At 42.9% G+C, this 17,082-nt stretch overlaps 2 protein-coding genes across 6 annotated transcripts in view; both read right to left on the reverse strand.

Annotated features, from left to right (window-relative positions):
- Positions 1 to 17,082, reverse strand: part of LOC114305352 (lipase class 3 family protein) — a 49,649-nt gene that overhangs the window by 22,777 nt on the left and 9,790 nt on the right. For all 5 annotated transcript variants that reach the window (XR_014331300.1, XR_014331299.1, XM_028250433.2 and 2 more), the window contains exon 8: positions 15,164 to 15,318. Coding sequence is in view for 3 of the 5 variants with exons in the window: in XM_028250433.2 (XP_028106234.2) it covers positions 15,164 to 15,318 (155 nt within the window). In the remaining 2 variants the exon portion in view is untranslated. The remainder of the gene's footprint in view (positions 1 to 15,163; positions 15,319 to 17,082) is intronic.
- On the reverse strand, positions 8,307 to 9,331 carry LOC145792141 (uncharacterized). Its single transcript, XM_082872694.1, has 2 exons — positions 8,900 to 9,331; positions 8,307 to 8,817 (listed from the first exon to the last, which is right to left on the reverse strand). The coding sequence occupies exons 1-2, from the start codon at positions 9,029 to 9,031 to the stop codon at positions 8,482 to 8,484; spliced, it is 468 nt and encodes a 155-aa protein (XP_082728820.1). The 5' UTR covers positions 9,032 to 9,331; the 3' UTR covers positions 8,307 to 8,481.

A 17,082-nucleotide genomic window follows, 5' to 3' on the forward strand; every position in this document is an offset into this window, starting at 1 on the left:
GAGATGTGAAAGCTCTTCGTGGATGGAGCGTCCAATAGGCACGGTGCAGGACTTGACATAGTTCTCATCTCACCAGATGATTTAACCATTAAGCAGGTAATCAACCTTGGATTTCCAGCATCCAATAACGAAGTTGAGTACGAAGCATTGTTAGCCGGTTTGAGGTCAAGATTCCGCATGGAACCCACCGAGCTGATGGTATTTAGTGACTTCCAACTAGTGGTCAACTAAATATCGGGCGATTATGAAGCAAAAAACGATAGAATGGTCAAGTATCAAAAGTTGGTCAGAAAGGAGATCATGAAATTTGAAGTTGTAAGAATAGCACAAATCGGCCGAGAAGAAAATAGCAAGGCAGATGAACTGGCCGATTTCGCGTCGATGGCGGATACATCCGTCCCACACCCATTCCTGGTGGACTACCTGTCGAGACCAAGCATTGAGGAACCCGAAACAGCCAAGGTATTCTGCGCCGAACTAGGCCCTTCCTGGATAGATCCCATTGTGGTGTTCTTAAAAGATAGTATTTTGCCAGAGGAGAATAAGGAAGCTAACAAAATTAGGGCAAAGTCACAGTAATTTTGGCTCTCCCCATCGCTCGCATTGTACAAAAAATCATTCACAAGACCATATTTAAAGTGTGTCCATCCTAGCAAGGTCGAAGCATTCCTGTTTGAAATCAACGAAGGCATTTATGGAAGTCACCAAAGAGGGAGATCTCTAGCCTACCGAGCTATTTCACAAGAGTATTGATGGCCGTACATACAAGCAGACGCAGAAAAATATGTCAAGAAATACGAGAAATGTTAGAAGTTCGCGCATCAAATCCATCAACCCGCTAGAGAACTCTTACCTTTGACTAGCCCTTGGCCTTTTGCAATGTGGGGTAAACATAGTGAGACCACTCCCAACTGTGCCGGGTAACAAAAAGTTTTTTATTGCGGCAATAGACTACTTCACCAAGTGCGTGGAAGCAGAGGCGCTCACTTCCATCAAAGAGAAAGCTGTCAAGAAATTTGTCTAGCAAAACATCATAACCCGGTTTAGAATTCCCAAGGCCTTGATATCGGACAACAACACTCAATTTGATGGACGAATCTTCAGGGGCTTCTACAAAAAGCACAAGATCGAATTCTACAACTCTACGCCGGCCTATCCTTAAGCCAACGGCCACGCTGAGGCCTCCAACAAAGTAGTCTTAGATGGCTTAAAGAAAAGACTTGAAAAAGTAAAAGGAAAATAGGCTGAAAAACTTCTTCATATCTTATGGGCATACTGAACTACACCTAGGCGATCGACTGGCGAAACGCCTTTTTCCTTGACTTATGGCATGGAAGCAGTGATCTCCTTGGAAATTGGCCTCCTCACTATTAGAAGCGAAAACTTTGATCCTGATATGAATGGAGAAGCCATAGCCTTGGAGCTAGATCTAGCTGACGAACTAGCTGACGAACGAAGAGAAAGGGCTTTGGTCCACATCACCTCGTATCAACAAGAACTGTCTAGAAAATACAACAAGGCAATGCATCCAAGGTAATTCAAGGTCGGAGACTGGGTACTACGTAAAGTAATGGGAAATACTTTGGTACCTGAGGACGGCAAGTTGGGACCCAACTGGGAGGGGCCATACAAAGTGATTGGTCTAGCAGGCAAAGGAGCATATCACCTCGAGGACGTGGACTTCTGAGCTATCCCAAGGTCATGGAATACAGCCAATCTCAAAGTCTATTATTTTTAGCCTTTTTACATACTTGTAATTTTCTTTCAAGTATTTAATAAAACAAGTAGACATTTTTTCAGTATAATTTCTTTCAATACTTGTATTCCTCTATTTTTAAACTTGTTTGTACTCAATGGCTGACTGAGGGATAATAAAGGTTGGTAGGATTGACCGACACAATTTTTGCACTCTTTAGCCGAGATAAGAATCTAAGCTAAAGAAGGTTGGCAGGTTTGACCAACACATATTTTTGCACTATTTAGCCGAGATAAGGATCTAAGCTAAAAAAAGTTGGCAAGTTTGACCAATCTAACTTTTTGTACTCTTTAGCCTAGATAAGGATCTAAGCTTAAGAAGGTTGGCAGGTTTTGAAGCTCGAATAAATCAGCTTAGGGTATGATGAGATATCACCCCTTATTTATACATGAAGATTAGGGTTTACAAACACAACAATTACAAGATGATCCCTGAGGGCATAACAATGATAACAGACCCTATAACAGACCCTACTGCCTTTCGGCTAATAAAATACTAAGTGACTTTCGGTGATTATAATATGCCAACACTCCCCCTCAAGCTGGTGCGAAGATATCTCTCATGCCCAGCTTGCCTAATATGTCATGAAACGGTTTATTCCCAATTCCCTTGGTGAGAATGTCAGCAAGTTGTTCACCAGACTGAACAAAAGGAGTACAAATGGTACCACTAGTGAGTTTCTCCTTAATGAAGTGGCGATCAATCTCAACATGTTTTGTCCTGTCATGTTGAACTGGATTGTGAGCAATGTTGATGGCGGCCTTATTATCACAATATAACCGCATGGAGTCCGTCTGAGCAATACCTAGATCACTCAACAATAATTTGATCCATAAAAGTTCACACACACCTTGTGCCATAGCTCTAAACTCAGCTTCTGCACTTGACCTGGCAACCACATTTTGTTTCTTACTCCTCCAAGTAACTAGGTTGCCGCCGACAAATGTGCAATACCCTGAAGTTGATCTCCTATCAGTTACTGACCCAGCCCAGTCAGCATCTGTATAGGCTTCTACACGAAGATGATCATACTTTGAAAAATACAGACCCTTACCAGGAGCAGACTTCAAATACCTCAAGATTCTCATGACAGCCTCAAAGTGAATCTGATGAGGAGCATGCATAAACTGACTAACTACACAGACAGCAATAGCAATATCAGGACGGGAGTGAGATAGGTAAATGAGCTTACCCACTAATCGTTGATAGCTCCCCCTATCCACAACTTCTCCTCCTTCATCATCTCCCAATTTTTGATTGGGTTCCAGTGGGGTGGCACATGCCTTGCAGCCAAGCATCCCAGTTTCCTTCAACAGGTCAAGCACATATTTTCTCTGTGAGATAAATATCCCATCCTTAGAGCGAGCAACTTCAATTCCCAGAAAATACTTCAAGCTTCCCAAGTCTTTGATTTCAAACTCTTTGGCTAAGTATTTCTTTAACAGAGGTATTTCCCCACTATCATTGCCTGTAAGAACTATGTCATCTACATAAACAATAAGTGCTGTAGTCTTTCCGCATGAGGAATGTTTCACAAACAATGTGTGATCTGCCTGACTTTGTTTGAAACCATATTTAAACATAGCCTGAGTGAATCTTTCAAACCAAGCCCTTGGAGACTGTTTGAGACCATATAATGACTTCCGAAGTTTGCATACTTTCCCTTCTGTTTGATGATCCTCAAAACCCGGAGGAATGTCCATATATACTTCTTCTTCGAGGTCACCATGGAGAAAAGCATTCTTGACATCAAACTGATAAAGCGGCCAATCTAGATTAGCTGCTAGAGAGAGAAGTACTCTTACTGAATTCATTTTAGCCACGGGTGCGAAGGTCTCCTGATAATCAATGCCATATGTCTGAGTAAACCCTTTTGCCACAAGTCTTGCCTTGTAACGCTCAATAGACCCATCTGCTTTGTGTTTCACAGTATATACCCATTTACAGCCCACAGGTCGTTTGCCCGTAGGTAACTCAGTCAATTCCCAAGTGCCATTCTTTTTAAGTGCTTTCATTTCCTCAATCATGGCTAGTTTCCACTCAGAGATAGCAAGAGCATCCTGAAAATGGTTAGGAATGCTAACAGAGGAAATATTGGACACAAACGCTCTATATGAGGATGACAAATGAGAGTATGATACAAACTGTGAGATAGGATGTTGAGTACAAGATCTCACACCCTTCCTTTTGGCAATAGGAACATCAAGATCAATGGACTCACGAGATTCAAAGTTACCTAGACTCTCATCAGAAGCAGGAGATGGCAGTGGAGTAGCAGAAACAGTCCCTTGTATCCAGTTAACTTGTTTCCTGTCGATGTCCCGGACATAAACATGCCCATCCTTATTCTTGGTGACAGTGGGTTCTATAGTTCCAGTAGAAGAGGGGGGTGCAAGAACAACTGGTTCTACCATAGGAGGCACAGGACTTACTTCTACCATAGGAGACACAGGACTCACTTCACACCAAGGCTCCCCCGGAAATGAGGACGGTGACACCGGAGAGGACAAGAAATAGGACTGGGACTCAAAGAAAGTGACATCCATGGACACAAACCATTTACGGGAAGGAGGGTGGTAACATTTATACCCTTTTTGAGTAGGAGAATAACCAAGGAAAACACACTTGAGGGAGCGAGGGTCCAACTTACCACGAGAGGGAGAGTGATTATGGACAAAACAGACACAACCAAATATTTTGGGAGGAATAGAAAACAAGGACGGAGAACCGAGGAGGACGTGAAGCGGAGCCTGTTTGTCCAAGACCTGGGTAGGGAGACGATTAATAAGATGGGCAGCGGTGAGAACAGCGTCGCCCCAATAGGGTTGAGGCACGTTCATAAAAAAACACATGCACCGAGCCATGTCAAGAAGATGCCGATTCTTGCGTTCGGCCACCCCATTTTGTTGAGGGGTATTGGTGCAAGAGGTCTGATGGATAATGCCATGAGTAGAGAAATATTGTCCTAACCCAGAATCTATGTATTCCCCGCCATTATCAGAACGAAATATTTTGATAGTGGCCCCAAACTGAGTACAAATCATCTTATGAAAAGTGCGAAACACAGAGAAAACTTCACTCTTATCTTTCATGAGATACACCCAAGTAGCACGAGAAAAATCATCAATAAATGTAACAAACCAGCGATGACCTTTCACAGACAGAACACGAGAGGGACCCCAAACATCAGAATGTATTAATGAAAAAGGAACTAAGCTTTTATTCAAACTGGGAGCAAAAGAAGCTCTATGTTGTTTTCCAAGTTGACAAGACTCACAAAGAAAGTCAGACACATGATGATTTGCGAAACTAGAAGGAAATAAATGCTTAAGTAAATGAAAGGAGGGATGCCCAAGACGCCGATGCCATAACCATACATCAGCGGGGGTAGTAGAAGACGCGGTGGAAGAATAAGCAAGTTTGTCCGGTTGATCTAGGAAGTAGAGACCATTTTCTGCACTACCACTGCCAATCGTCCTCCCCGTGACAAGGTCCTGAAAAAGACAATGATCAGGGAAAAACATCACACAACAATTCAAATCCTGGGTAAGACGACTTAAGGATAACAGATTAACAGAAAACTTGGGAACATGGAGAACAGAAGATAGATGCATGGTAGGAGTGACTTGGACTAAACCTTTTCCAGAAATGGAAGAAACAGTTCCATCGGCAATCCTAACTTTGTCCTGACCTGAAGAGGGCTTATAGGCAGAGAAAAGATCAGAGGAGCCAGACATATGATCTGAGGCACCAGAATCAATAATCCAAGGCAAAGATGTATGACACAGGAAAGCACAAGGAACAGATGCTAAGTTACCTGAGCGGGCAAAGGACGAGGAAGCGGTACTGAGAGCAGTAGAAGATCGGCGGTCCAACAATTGGCGCAAAGCATCCTCCAGCTCAGTATCAGAAGCTTGGGTAACAGAAGTAGAATTAGAATCAAGGGTATCAACGGCACTAGACTGATGAGCCCGGGAATAGGAACCACGTCCTCGAGAGTGGCCTGACCGACCTCCTCGAGAACCTGACCGATCACCTCGACCCCCAGATGGAGTTCCATGAAGCTTCCAACATGTCTCACGAGTATGCCGCGGCTTCTTGCAATAATCACAGAATATAGACTCCTTAGCAGCAGACGGAGGAGGCAGGCTAAGGCCATCTCGGGGAGTAGACAGTAATGCGGAACGGTCAGTAGAGACAGGGGACATCATAGCTGACCGACGACTTTCCTCATTTTGTACATAGGCAAATGCCTCCTGTAGTGAAGGAATGGTGTCCATACTCAGAACTCGACCCCTAACTGGATCATACTCCATATTTAGGCCGGCCAAAAATTTAAAGACCCGTTCCCGAGCAATGAACTTCTTGTACCTGACAGAATCAGTAGGGCAAACGGGCTTATAGTCTTCCAGGTGGTCAAGGCGTTTCCAGCCGTTGGTGAGGAAAGTGAAGTACTGAAGAACAGTCTGCTCCCCCTGAAGTGTGCTCTCAATAGAGCGACGCAACTCAAAGGCCTGTGAAAAATTTCCTTTGCGGGAATAGGTAACAGCCACAGCCTCCCAAATGTCCTGGGCAGTCTCCATAGACAAGTAGCTCTCACCAAGTTCTGGAACCATCGAATGGATAAGCCAACTCATAATCAAAGAGTTGGTAATCTCCCATTGGTCATAACCTGAGTCAGTGGTACTAGGTGCCTGTATCCTGCCATCAACATACCCCATCTTTCCTCTACTTTTCAAAAACAAAGTCAAACTTTGAGACCATGCTAGGTAGTTCTGACCATTAAATAGAGAGGTGGTGATTTTCAGACTAGGGTTGGGATTCTCAGTCATGGTAGTAGGTAGAATGAGACTCTCACTCTTTGGTGTTTGAGACGAAGAGGACACACTAGTGGAATCTGTCATGGATACAATACTACCAAACCCACAACAAACTAGTAGAAATCACAAACCCGGAAGGTGGTAGTGAGATAACAGGCAGAATGACCACTATAAAGACATATTAAGAAATGATTTTTTTTTTTTTTTTTTTTTGAATATATATATATATTTTTATTTCATTTTATTTATTTATTTATTTTTTTTTTTTTTTTTTTTTTTTTTACGTTGATTTATTTATACATGTCTTTATATATATAGAACTATATATCCTGATATATATATGTATATAAATAGAGCCGGATATATAGAGAGTTATATATATATATTTATATACCACAGTGAGATCAGAGGCTGAGGGCGACGAAGAAGACGAGCGACGAAATGGCTGGAGGAGGTCGCCGAGCTGTGGTGCTGTCGGCCGAGTGACGATCGACAGAGGAGGTCGACGAGGAAGACGGCTGAGGAAGACGAGCTGAGGGGATGAGGAGATCGACTGAGGAAGACAGCTGAGGAGATCGACTGAGGAGGATCGACCGAGGAAGACGGCTGAGGAAGATCCACCCAGGTAAGCTTCGAACCCTAGAGTGTTGTTGTTGTTGGTGAAAAGGTCTACCAACGAGGGTGAGCCGAAACCCTATAGGTTTAGCTCTGATACCATGAAGCTCGAATAAATCAGCTTAGGGTATGATGAGATATCACCCCTTATTTATACATGAAGATTAGGGTTTACAAACACAACAATTACAAGATGATCCCTGAGGGCATAACAATGATAACAGACCCTATAACAGACCCTACTGCCTTTCGGCTAATAAAATACTAAGTGACTTTCGGTGATTATAATATGCCAACAGGTTTGACCAACAATTTTTGTACTCTTGATTCGAGATAAGGATCTAGGATGAAGAAAGTTGGCAGGTTTGACTAACACAACTTTTTGCACTCTTTAGCTGAGATAAGGATCTAGGCTTAAGGTTGGCAGGTTTGACCAACAATTTTTGCACTCTTTAGCCGAGATAAGGATCTATGCTAAAGACCTGCATATATTTTTATGTTCTTTAGCAGAGATAAGGATCTAGGCTTAAGAAGGTTGGCAGGTTTGACCAACACTTTTGGCATTCTTTAGCCGAGATAAGGATCTAGGCTTTAGAAGATTGGCAGGTTTTGACCAACATTTTGCCCTCTTTTGCCGAGATAAGTATCTCGGCCAATACAAGTTGGCCGGGCTGTCCAACGCACTTTTTGGATTCATTCTCCGAGATAAGTATCTCGGCCAATGAAGGTTGGCAGGTGAAGGTATGGCCGACGTGGTTAGTTCGGCTAGGCATGCAGACAATATGTTACACAATATTGTAGAACAAACACAGTAACCGAGCAAAAAGATCGACATTTTTCATTAAAAAGAAGATGCTTACAAAGGATGGGGCTTATAGCCCAGTTACATAGCTAAAAAACAAAAGTGAAAGAGGAATAGTCGTAGCACGGTTAACCAAGTAAATCTTCCAGCTCGGCGTTAGCCCCATCACTAACTTCACCGTCCGCCAAGACAGTTACAGTGCCATCCTCCAGAGTTAGGTCGATGATGCCTTCTTCAACCACCAGGCTTGGTTCAGTCCGGTCAGGCCCCTTCGACCGCATAGGAAGATCATCTGGAGCATTGTTGGGGGTTGGGTTGTCCTCCACAACTAAGAATTTCTGTTGAACGGCATTTGCGTAGTCTGTCATATAGCTCAGTATGTAGTGGAGAGGGGGATTGAGGAACACAGCAGAATCTTGCACCTGATCAAGCTCAACCACCACCGCCTTCCAACCGCATTTGAAAAAGATGTCCTTGGCCGCCTCACACTACTGGATGTAGGTGTCTTCACCTTCTTTAAAACCCCAGTCCTCAGCGTCCTCCATCTTTTTTTTCAGCTCCTGGATCTCGGCGTTCTTTTTCTTCTCAATCTTGGCAAGTTGGCGCAAGTAGCGGTCTTTTTTCTCGACCAAGGCTTTCTTCTTGTCAGCTTCTGCCGCGCTAACCAGCTCGGCTAGCCTTTCTTTTTCAGCAGCTAGCTCGGCCAGTTGTGCCTTTACCTCCTTCAACTCGGCTACCTTAGCATATGCATCAACTATTGCCGCTCCCGCTGTCTTTCGCAATTCAATCACGCATTTGTGGGCCACATGGTTTTTTTGCACGGCCTGCAATCCGAATTAAAGTTGTTAGAATCACCAAGCAGACAGTTTGCACAAGAGTATGAAAATATGAAAGTGGGCGACTTACAAGAACCATCGACTTGGTAGCGGACCAAATTGCTTTTAGTTCGATCAGGTAGTTGTGTTTTTCCATATCGGCTGGAAGGCATAGGCTTTTTGATAAGCTGAAGGCTAGTTGGTGGTCCTTTTCAGCAGCCATTGAATCAGTTATGGTCACAGCGCGACCTTTAAAGGTCACGGCTGGAGCCCAAACCGATAGAGAAAAGAAACCAGTGCAGCCGAAGTGCCGGCCCCCTTCAGCAAGCTGGGTTGTTGGCAGCTCAGATTCAGGCAGTTTGGCATCCTCCTCATCTCCCAGCCGTTGTGGTTGGAATGCCCAAGTGCGTGGCCTTTTGCCAGGCCGAGATGAGGTAGCCCTGGTGGATAGAAGGGCGACGACGGTTTCACGTGACTGACTTGGGGGGGGGGGGGGAAGCTCGGTCTAAATTTCGGCGTTTGAAGCAAAAGCTTGCTCAGTGATAAGGGCACGAACAGCTCGCATTTTCACCATCTCTTGCTCTTTTGTGAGGGGAATAAGGTTGATTTGGGGTAGGTTGGGATCAGGTTCGGGTGAAGACTCAAGCAAGAAGCCTGTAACTCTACTTTTTCTCTTGCCGCTGTATCGATAGGTCGGTACTACTCCTAATAGCTCGGTCCAATCGCGGTAATGGTACCGTAATACGGCTCGTAGTGCGACTTGGTTGGAGTGGGCGTAGTCTACTTTCAACCGATTCAAATTTGCAAATAGAACAAAGTGTTAGCACGGCTATGTAATGGTACCAATTTTTTGAAAAATTTAGCTACACTCACTAAGGATCCCTTTATTCCAGTTGATATTGTAACCCCGTATTTGGGCCTCCTGGTCTTCAAAATTGCCAAATCCAGAGAAAATTGTCATCGTTCAGATCGTTATCTAGTGTGCGCTTGACGATTTTCTCTTGACCCTTTCTGATACGGAGGTAATAAACTCAACCGTCGTCATTTTGGCCTAGCGAGTATTGGTGAATTAGCTCGGCTAATCCAAGGTTGAGATCGAGACGGCGGTTTAGCTCAACAATTCCATTTATTATTCTGTATGTGTTCGTGGATAATTGAGTGGGGCACAATCTAGTTTGCCTAAGAAACTCGCAGATAAGGGGCTAGACAGGGAATCGAAGCCCAACCACTATAAGGGATATAAGGGTAAAAGGGACGAAACTGGGATCGCCACATGGCGTGGTGTCCAGCTCGGCTAGGGTAATTTTATGTCGTCAGGGATGTGATAATCCCTTCGGAATTCGGCTATGGCACTGGGCGAACTCACCAGGAACTGGTATTTTCCCATAGGTGTGGCCTTAGTTGTTTACAAGTATCCGCTCGGCTCCTTAGCCCGGCATTGTAGTGACTGGTGTGCCTGAATAAACCTAGTCAAGTCTGCACAGTGAAGAACATAGAATGTGTTACTGGTAACCGGGCTAAGGCATCAGTGTACAGTACTTCGCTCGACCTTGAAAGTATGTGCGACGTGTAGCTCGGCTGAAAACTGAGGCAAGGTTGTAGCCTGGTCCTGGGGAAGGACAAAATTTTAGCTCGGTCCATGTAAAAGGCCAGGTGGGAGCCCGGTAATGTTTAGATAATGGTTCCTAGTTTGGCAAGATACATCTAAATGAGCACAAACAGGTTTGTAGCTCGGTTTCAGTACGATTCTGGATCAAAGCCAAAGTTCTTGTTCGATTTTAGTTCCAGTTAGGGGGGAGTTCGTCCTAAGGTATGGAGTGCGGGAAGCTAATTCAGTTCTAGGCTCATTGTAGCACATAATAATACTAAAAATACTATTGCAGTATCACTATGATGGGTTTGTAATGCTAAAAACACCAAGAACATGTAAAGCATCATATGGAGTGTTCGAAAGAACATAAAAACTTAAGAGTTTTTAGTGGAGAGTGCAACGCTGATCAACAAATGGCGTTCCAGTAATAGTGTTGAGCTTGATTTGATGATGAAAACTACAGTACCAGGGCCTGAATGCAAACAAATGCAAGATTGGAGTTCTGATTGCAAGGATTTTTTGGGTTAGAAGATGAACAGTACCGGCGACTGTTCAAGGCTGAGGGGTTGTATATGTGATGGAGCCAAAACAGCGGGTCTTTTCAAATTTCTGCGCAGTGTGAAACGACTGGCATAGTACGAGGGGGCAATCGATGCATGCCACGTGTCCTAGTAAGGACATGATGTCAGATACATGGGACGACCGGCGCAATTTCAAGAAGCCGAGCAAATCTTAGCTCAGTTGGCATGATTATTTCAGCTCAGTTGGTTTGAGATCGGTTGAACTTAGGTAGCTCGGCTGGAAGTTGTAGAAATTTAATGTATAAAGAGAAATAGAGAATTGTATTATTGATTGATTTATATTGATATCTATTACAATGATTCATGATTCCTATATATAGAAGAGGGTGAGTGTGTAGTAGGTAAGGAGTAGGTGAAGTGGAGGTGGTAGTGGTGTAGTGGGTTAGGTTTAGTGGAGTAGGTTTAAGTGGGTGAAGTAGGTGGAGAGTAGGTGGATTTTAACAGCCCCCCGCAAACTCAAGGGGGATAGGAACTAACCAACTTGAGTTTGGAGAGAGTAACAAAACAAGAAAATACATAAAAATAAAAGAGGATAAGAGACACTGTATGGTCGTGTCAGACCATTGGTGAAGACACTGGATGGTGGTGTCATAACGTTGTAGAGGACACTGTATGGGGGTGTCATAACCATGTAGAGGACACTGTATGGTGGTGTCATAACGGTGTAGAGGACACTAGATGGCGGTGTCAGACCGATGTAGAAGACAGTTTATGGGGTCATGTCGGACCGTTGTAGCAGACAATGTTGTGACAGTTGTGGTGACAGTTTACGGAGTCTTGCTGGACCCTTGTAGAAACTAACCGGAATCAATGTCGGGACAGTTTACAGAGTTTTGTCGGACCCATGAAGGAGCTAACCGGAATCAATGTCGGGACAGTTTACAGAGTCTTGTCGGACCCATAAAGGAGCTAACCGGAATCAATGTCGGGACAGTTTACAGAGTCTTGTCGGACCCCTAAAAAGTCGCACCCTCAAAAGGTGTGCCCAATCTTTCAAAAGGCGTGCCATCAAAAGGCGCGCCCACTTCATCAAAAGACGTGCCCGACAGAAAGCGTCGAGCCATCAAAAGGGGCGCCTGACACGCGGCGATGCACGTGATTGACAGAGCGCGTGTCGGCCTCGTCGTCTCTGTCTTTATAAACCAAAGCGAAGTCTGAGGCTTGGAAGCATAACAAACCAGTTGAAACCTCTTCGTTCTCTGTAACATTCTGTAACCAACCCTTCTCTAAAACACTCAGCAACCCAAAAACATGGCTTCTTCTTCCCGTTCAGCTACCCAGAACATAGCCTCTTCTTCCCGTGGTCTGCTCACTCTCTTTCCCGACCTCAATGAGTCAACAAGAGAGAGAACTGGTGCGGTGGCCAGTGAACCTCAACCAAACACCTCTGTGTTTGCTCCGTTGAACTTTCCGATGCGGTCGGTGGAGCAAAAAATGGCGGTGCAAACTGATATTGAGGCCAATCAGTATACTCTGAAGTCATGTGTGGAAACCATGACTGCGGTCACAAACTTGTCGCACCGGCTGCAGAGCAGGACAAATGAGGTGCAACAGTTAAACTCCCAGCTGGCTCTGCTCCAACGCATGTATAAGGATGCGCGAGCAGAGATAAGTGTGCTAAAGGCAGAAAACAAGGAGCTGAAGCAGAAGGCCACCGTGATGTTCCGATTCGGAGGTCCACCATATGCTGTAGTGGAGGAGCAGGGAGGAGTGAACGTGCTCGGCGGCGTGGAAAACACGGAGGCAGCACCATCAAGGGCCGCCCAGGACGGAGGCAAGAAGAAAAGACCGGCGGCATAGGTGAAGAAGTGAGGGCGGTGGGTGGCCGACTGCAGAAAAGAAAACAAATCTGTGGGTGTTCTTTGTTGTTTTTTTGTTTCTTTTTTTTTTGTTTTTTTTTTTGTTTTTTTTTTTTTTGGTGTAAAATTGTGATCGAGGTTGATCCCTGAAATGAATAAAGCAAGTGTGTTTGGCAAACTCGAATGGTAGGTGTGGTAATGCAGAAAAATCAACTGGAATGAATTTTTTTTTTTTTTTTTTTGTGAAAAAAAAAAATAATAATAATAATAATAATATTGGTATCATGGAGTGGGCGGTGGTACAAAAATATTGTGTAGAAAAAGAGGAAAGATGAGAGAGAGAGAGAGAGAGATTGGTGGCCATAGTTCTGATTGAAGTCAGCTAGTCCAAGATAATCATCAAACTGCCACTGTGGAATACTTCCAGCTGTGGATCCTCCAGCCAATGGCAACTTACTTGGTTGAAAATCCCCAACCCCAGCAACTTGGACAGGTGATACTTTGTTATACTGACCAGTCAACAGCATTGGGGTACCCTTTCTAGACACAGAACGAGATTCTGTTTCTGAGATTTTCTCACTAGATTGTGCCTTCCCTGAGGAAGCAGACACACCAGGTTCAGTGGGTTCAAGCCCTACTTTCACTCCTGTAAGTAGAAATCTCCGATGACCAGACACAAAGGTATTTGCTGTGTGTATGGCAACATCACATTTCCGACACAGTAAAGCTCTATCCTCGAGACAAAAGAAATAGCCAACTGTCTCCTGACAGATGTCACATTTGGGCATGGGAGAGGAAGAAGCAGAGAGAGAAACCCTGGTTCAGATGAGATCTATCAATAGTGGTGAGAGAGAGGTATGTGTTGGAGGTTTCAATTGGTTGAGGTCTGGCGGGCGGTTAAGGCAAAGTTGCCGCCCGCCAGAAGGCGAAGAGCACCAAGAGCTTAACCTATAGCTCTGATGCCATGTAGAAATTTAATGTATAAAGAGAAATAGAGAATTGTATTATTGATTGATTTATATTGATATCTATTACAATGATTCATGATTCCTATATATAGAAGAGGGTGAGTGTGTAGTAGGTAAGGAGTAGGTGAAGTGGAGGTGGTAGTGGTGTAGTGGGTTAGGTTTAGTGGAGTAGGTTTAAGTGGGTGAAGTAGGTGGAGAGTAGGTGGATTTTAACAGAAGTCAATAATCTCAATCATGCTTTGCAGATGGAATTAAGGGGCAATTAAGAGAGTAATTTATGTGAATAAATTGGGCCGAGCTAAGACCATCTATCTTAAACATTGGGCTGAGCTATGAGTCGAGGTGAAAGCTTAGATAGCCCCATCCTGGGTCATCTGGACACCAAGTCGGACAGAGACGTCGCCAGGAGTCTGACCTGGCTATCTAAAGCTAGGTTCTGTAGCAAGTCGAGGTGTTAGCAAAGAAGAAGGCCGAGCTAAGTATAGCTCGGCGCGGCGCTATCCTGCAGTTGGGGCTACCACAGTGTTATCTAGAGCAACATTGAGATGTGTTAGCTCAGTTGACCGTACCGCCGGCCTAAACAAAAGAGTTGAAACCATCTCACTTGGTTGGCAGTGAGTAGGGTGTTATCATGATAGGCATTATCCTTGGTATGTGATTCCTAAGAGGACTCTGCTAAGGAGAATTAGAATCCTACTAAGATTGTGCCAGGCGGAATCTATAAAAGCTCATGACAGGACCTATGCACAGGTATTGCAATTCTGACTCTCAATTACATAGAACTTTTGTGTCTATTGTCTATTCGCTGACTTAGGCATCGGAGAGGTTTCCGGCATACACCCACGGGCTAGCTCACATTTGTGTTTTCAGGTAGCAAAACGACGATGTTTGAAAGAGTGCAAACTTGATCAACAAGATTATACGAGAAGATTATTTTGCACTCGCACAGCTCAAATGTGCAATTATTTTTCATCAAATTTGGATTCCATTATTTTTTACTTGATATATATATATTGTTGGGCTCATTTCCTAACAGCTCAAGCTTTTGGAACAATTGATGATCTAACATGGTATCAAGTTCAGGATTCCAGGAGACCTTGGGTTCAAGTATTGTCAACCTCGTTATCTCTTTCACTGTGCACTCTATTCTGCTTGTCTTTGTGCATCTTGATCACTCAGTACCACCACACAGAAGGTAATTGACCACCTCAAATTCAAAAGTTTTTATACAATATAATCATAAACACTTGCATGAATACAGCAGAAAGATGCATGAAAATACACATAGGGACAGAAAAAACGCGAAAGCACACATGTGAAAACATACAGGCAACATGTGCAGTTGCATGCTCATGCACATATACTGAGGTGGGGCTGTGAGAGAGAGAGAGAGAGAGAGAAGAGAGAGAAACTTGCTTTATCAACCCATCCAAGTCTTCAGGAGAGAGGATGCATTCTCTACATAAGCCATCAGTTATGAGGTCTTCGGGAGTCTCAGTTCCCCGTACAGCAATTACAACAGATTTCAGATGATGTACAACCACGATAAAATACGTAGCTTCACACTTCGCCTAAAGTAAAAAGACAAGATAAAAAATGAATTAGAGGATAATACAACACCAAATAACACAAACATAAAATGGAAGAGGACAAACAACAAGAGGTCATGCAAGTTAGCGACTTTCTAGTGCTCCAGAAGTTTCAGCTTGGAACAGTTTATTGAAATTTAGAGATGAAGAGCCACAACCTCAACTCAACAAAAATGAAAATTATAGTGATTGGGATTGCCTGATCAAAACTTTTTAACACATTAAGCTTCCAACCGACCATCTTTTTGTGGCTGCTTCCAGTCGTAATCTGGCCTCCTGCTTCCTCTAGCACTTTAACGTGACTCGAGTCATTTTACCAGGCAATGAAGCTACTGAGAATTTTAATGACATTTCTCAAGATCATATATAAATTTACCAACACCAATGAAAAGAAGAGCCCAAGAAGTCCCCTAGGGGGGGCACACCAGCAGCTTAGGCCGCATTCTCAATAAAGAGACTCCTTAACTTACCAATCAATTAATTAATTAATTAAGTAAGGAAACAGAAAGAAGAGCCTGAGAAGATTGTATCTAAATTAATCATTTTTTTTTTTGAACTACTAAATTAATCATTTATCAAAGGTTTTTCGCATGTACAGTCTTCGGTCTGGAAACTCTGATCCCCACAAAGTTGAACTTCCAGACTAAGTTGGAGAATATCATAATTTGAAATGGAATTTGGTGTAGCAAAACTCTTGGCCTCATTTTTCAAACAGTATTAGCATGGAAATAAGCTATGTTGATTTTTCTTTCTATTACTTTTCATCATATGTTGATTTTTCTTTCTATTAACATAAGATGAAAAGAGAGGAGAGCAGGGGAAAGGGAAAAAGAAAGGAGATAGGGGAGGGGCATGAAACCCGTCTTCCAAGCCTCAAATTCACAAGAGAAGAAGAGGGTTATTGTAACACCCTATGTATTCCTATTGCATGACATGTACATATCTCAGATGCTTGAAATGCCTAGAGTATATTTGCTTTGTTATATGAAATTCTAGAAGCATGCCATGCTTCTTTAATATGAAATGGGAGAGGCTTTAGAGATATAATTTGAGAGAGTTTCTTTGTACATAATATAATTGTACATGTCCAATCAGATTAAGACTAATGAGCACGTTTGACAAAATAATTTTAATTGATTTATATTCAGGTGATATGAAGAAAAATTAGATACTCCATCAATTTAGAGCATCTCATTCTAGGATTAGATAAGCCTTAAACCCATACAAATTTGCAAATGCAGCGCACATGTGACTCCTAAATATTCTAAACCGATGCATGTAATAATAACTGAAACAACAAAGAATTAGGTATGTACCCAAGGTTCTGAAAAGCGGTTGCGGTCGCCGTAACGGTGGCGGTGACGTGGTTGCGGTTGCGGGGTGTAAAGGCCGTAGTATAACGGTTGCGGTTACCGGAATCGTGAATTTTTTTATTTTTTGCACAATTTGAAAAAAACTTACCGATACGCATATTTTTTTTCCATGATCATATTTATTGGGTTAAAAATAAATATTGATCAATTTTTATAAATTTTTAAGTATGATCCAATATATTTCATATTTTTAAATCACTATAAATTGAGTTTTTTACATTTTATTTTAATAATTAATGACTTTATATTTTACAAAAAATCAATCACTAACTATTATATATAAAATAAATAATGACAAAAGTAAAAGAATAAATAAGAGCCTAAATATATATATATATACATATTTTAACCCAACCAAATAGATGATAACCAC

Source organism: Camellia sinensis, chromosome 6 (assembly GCF_055761805.1).
Source record: "Camellia sinensis isolate YWXY chromosome 6, ASM5576180v1, whole genome shotgun sequence".
Taxonomy (NCBI): Eukaryota; Viridiplantae; Streptophyta; class Magnoliopsida; order Ericales; family Theaceae; genus Camellia; species Camellia sinensis.

Bases quoted from the DNA above. Each gene is read 5' to 3' on its own strand.
- LOC145792141 (XM_082872694.1), bottom strand. From the start codon at position 9,031: ATGGCTGCTGAAAAGGACCACCAACTAGCCTTCAGCTTATCAAAAAGC. The intron at 8,818-8,899 runs GTAAGTCGCCCA...TTCGGATTGCAG, and splicing joins CTACCAAGTCGATGGTTCTT to GCCGTGCAAAAAAACCATGT.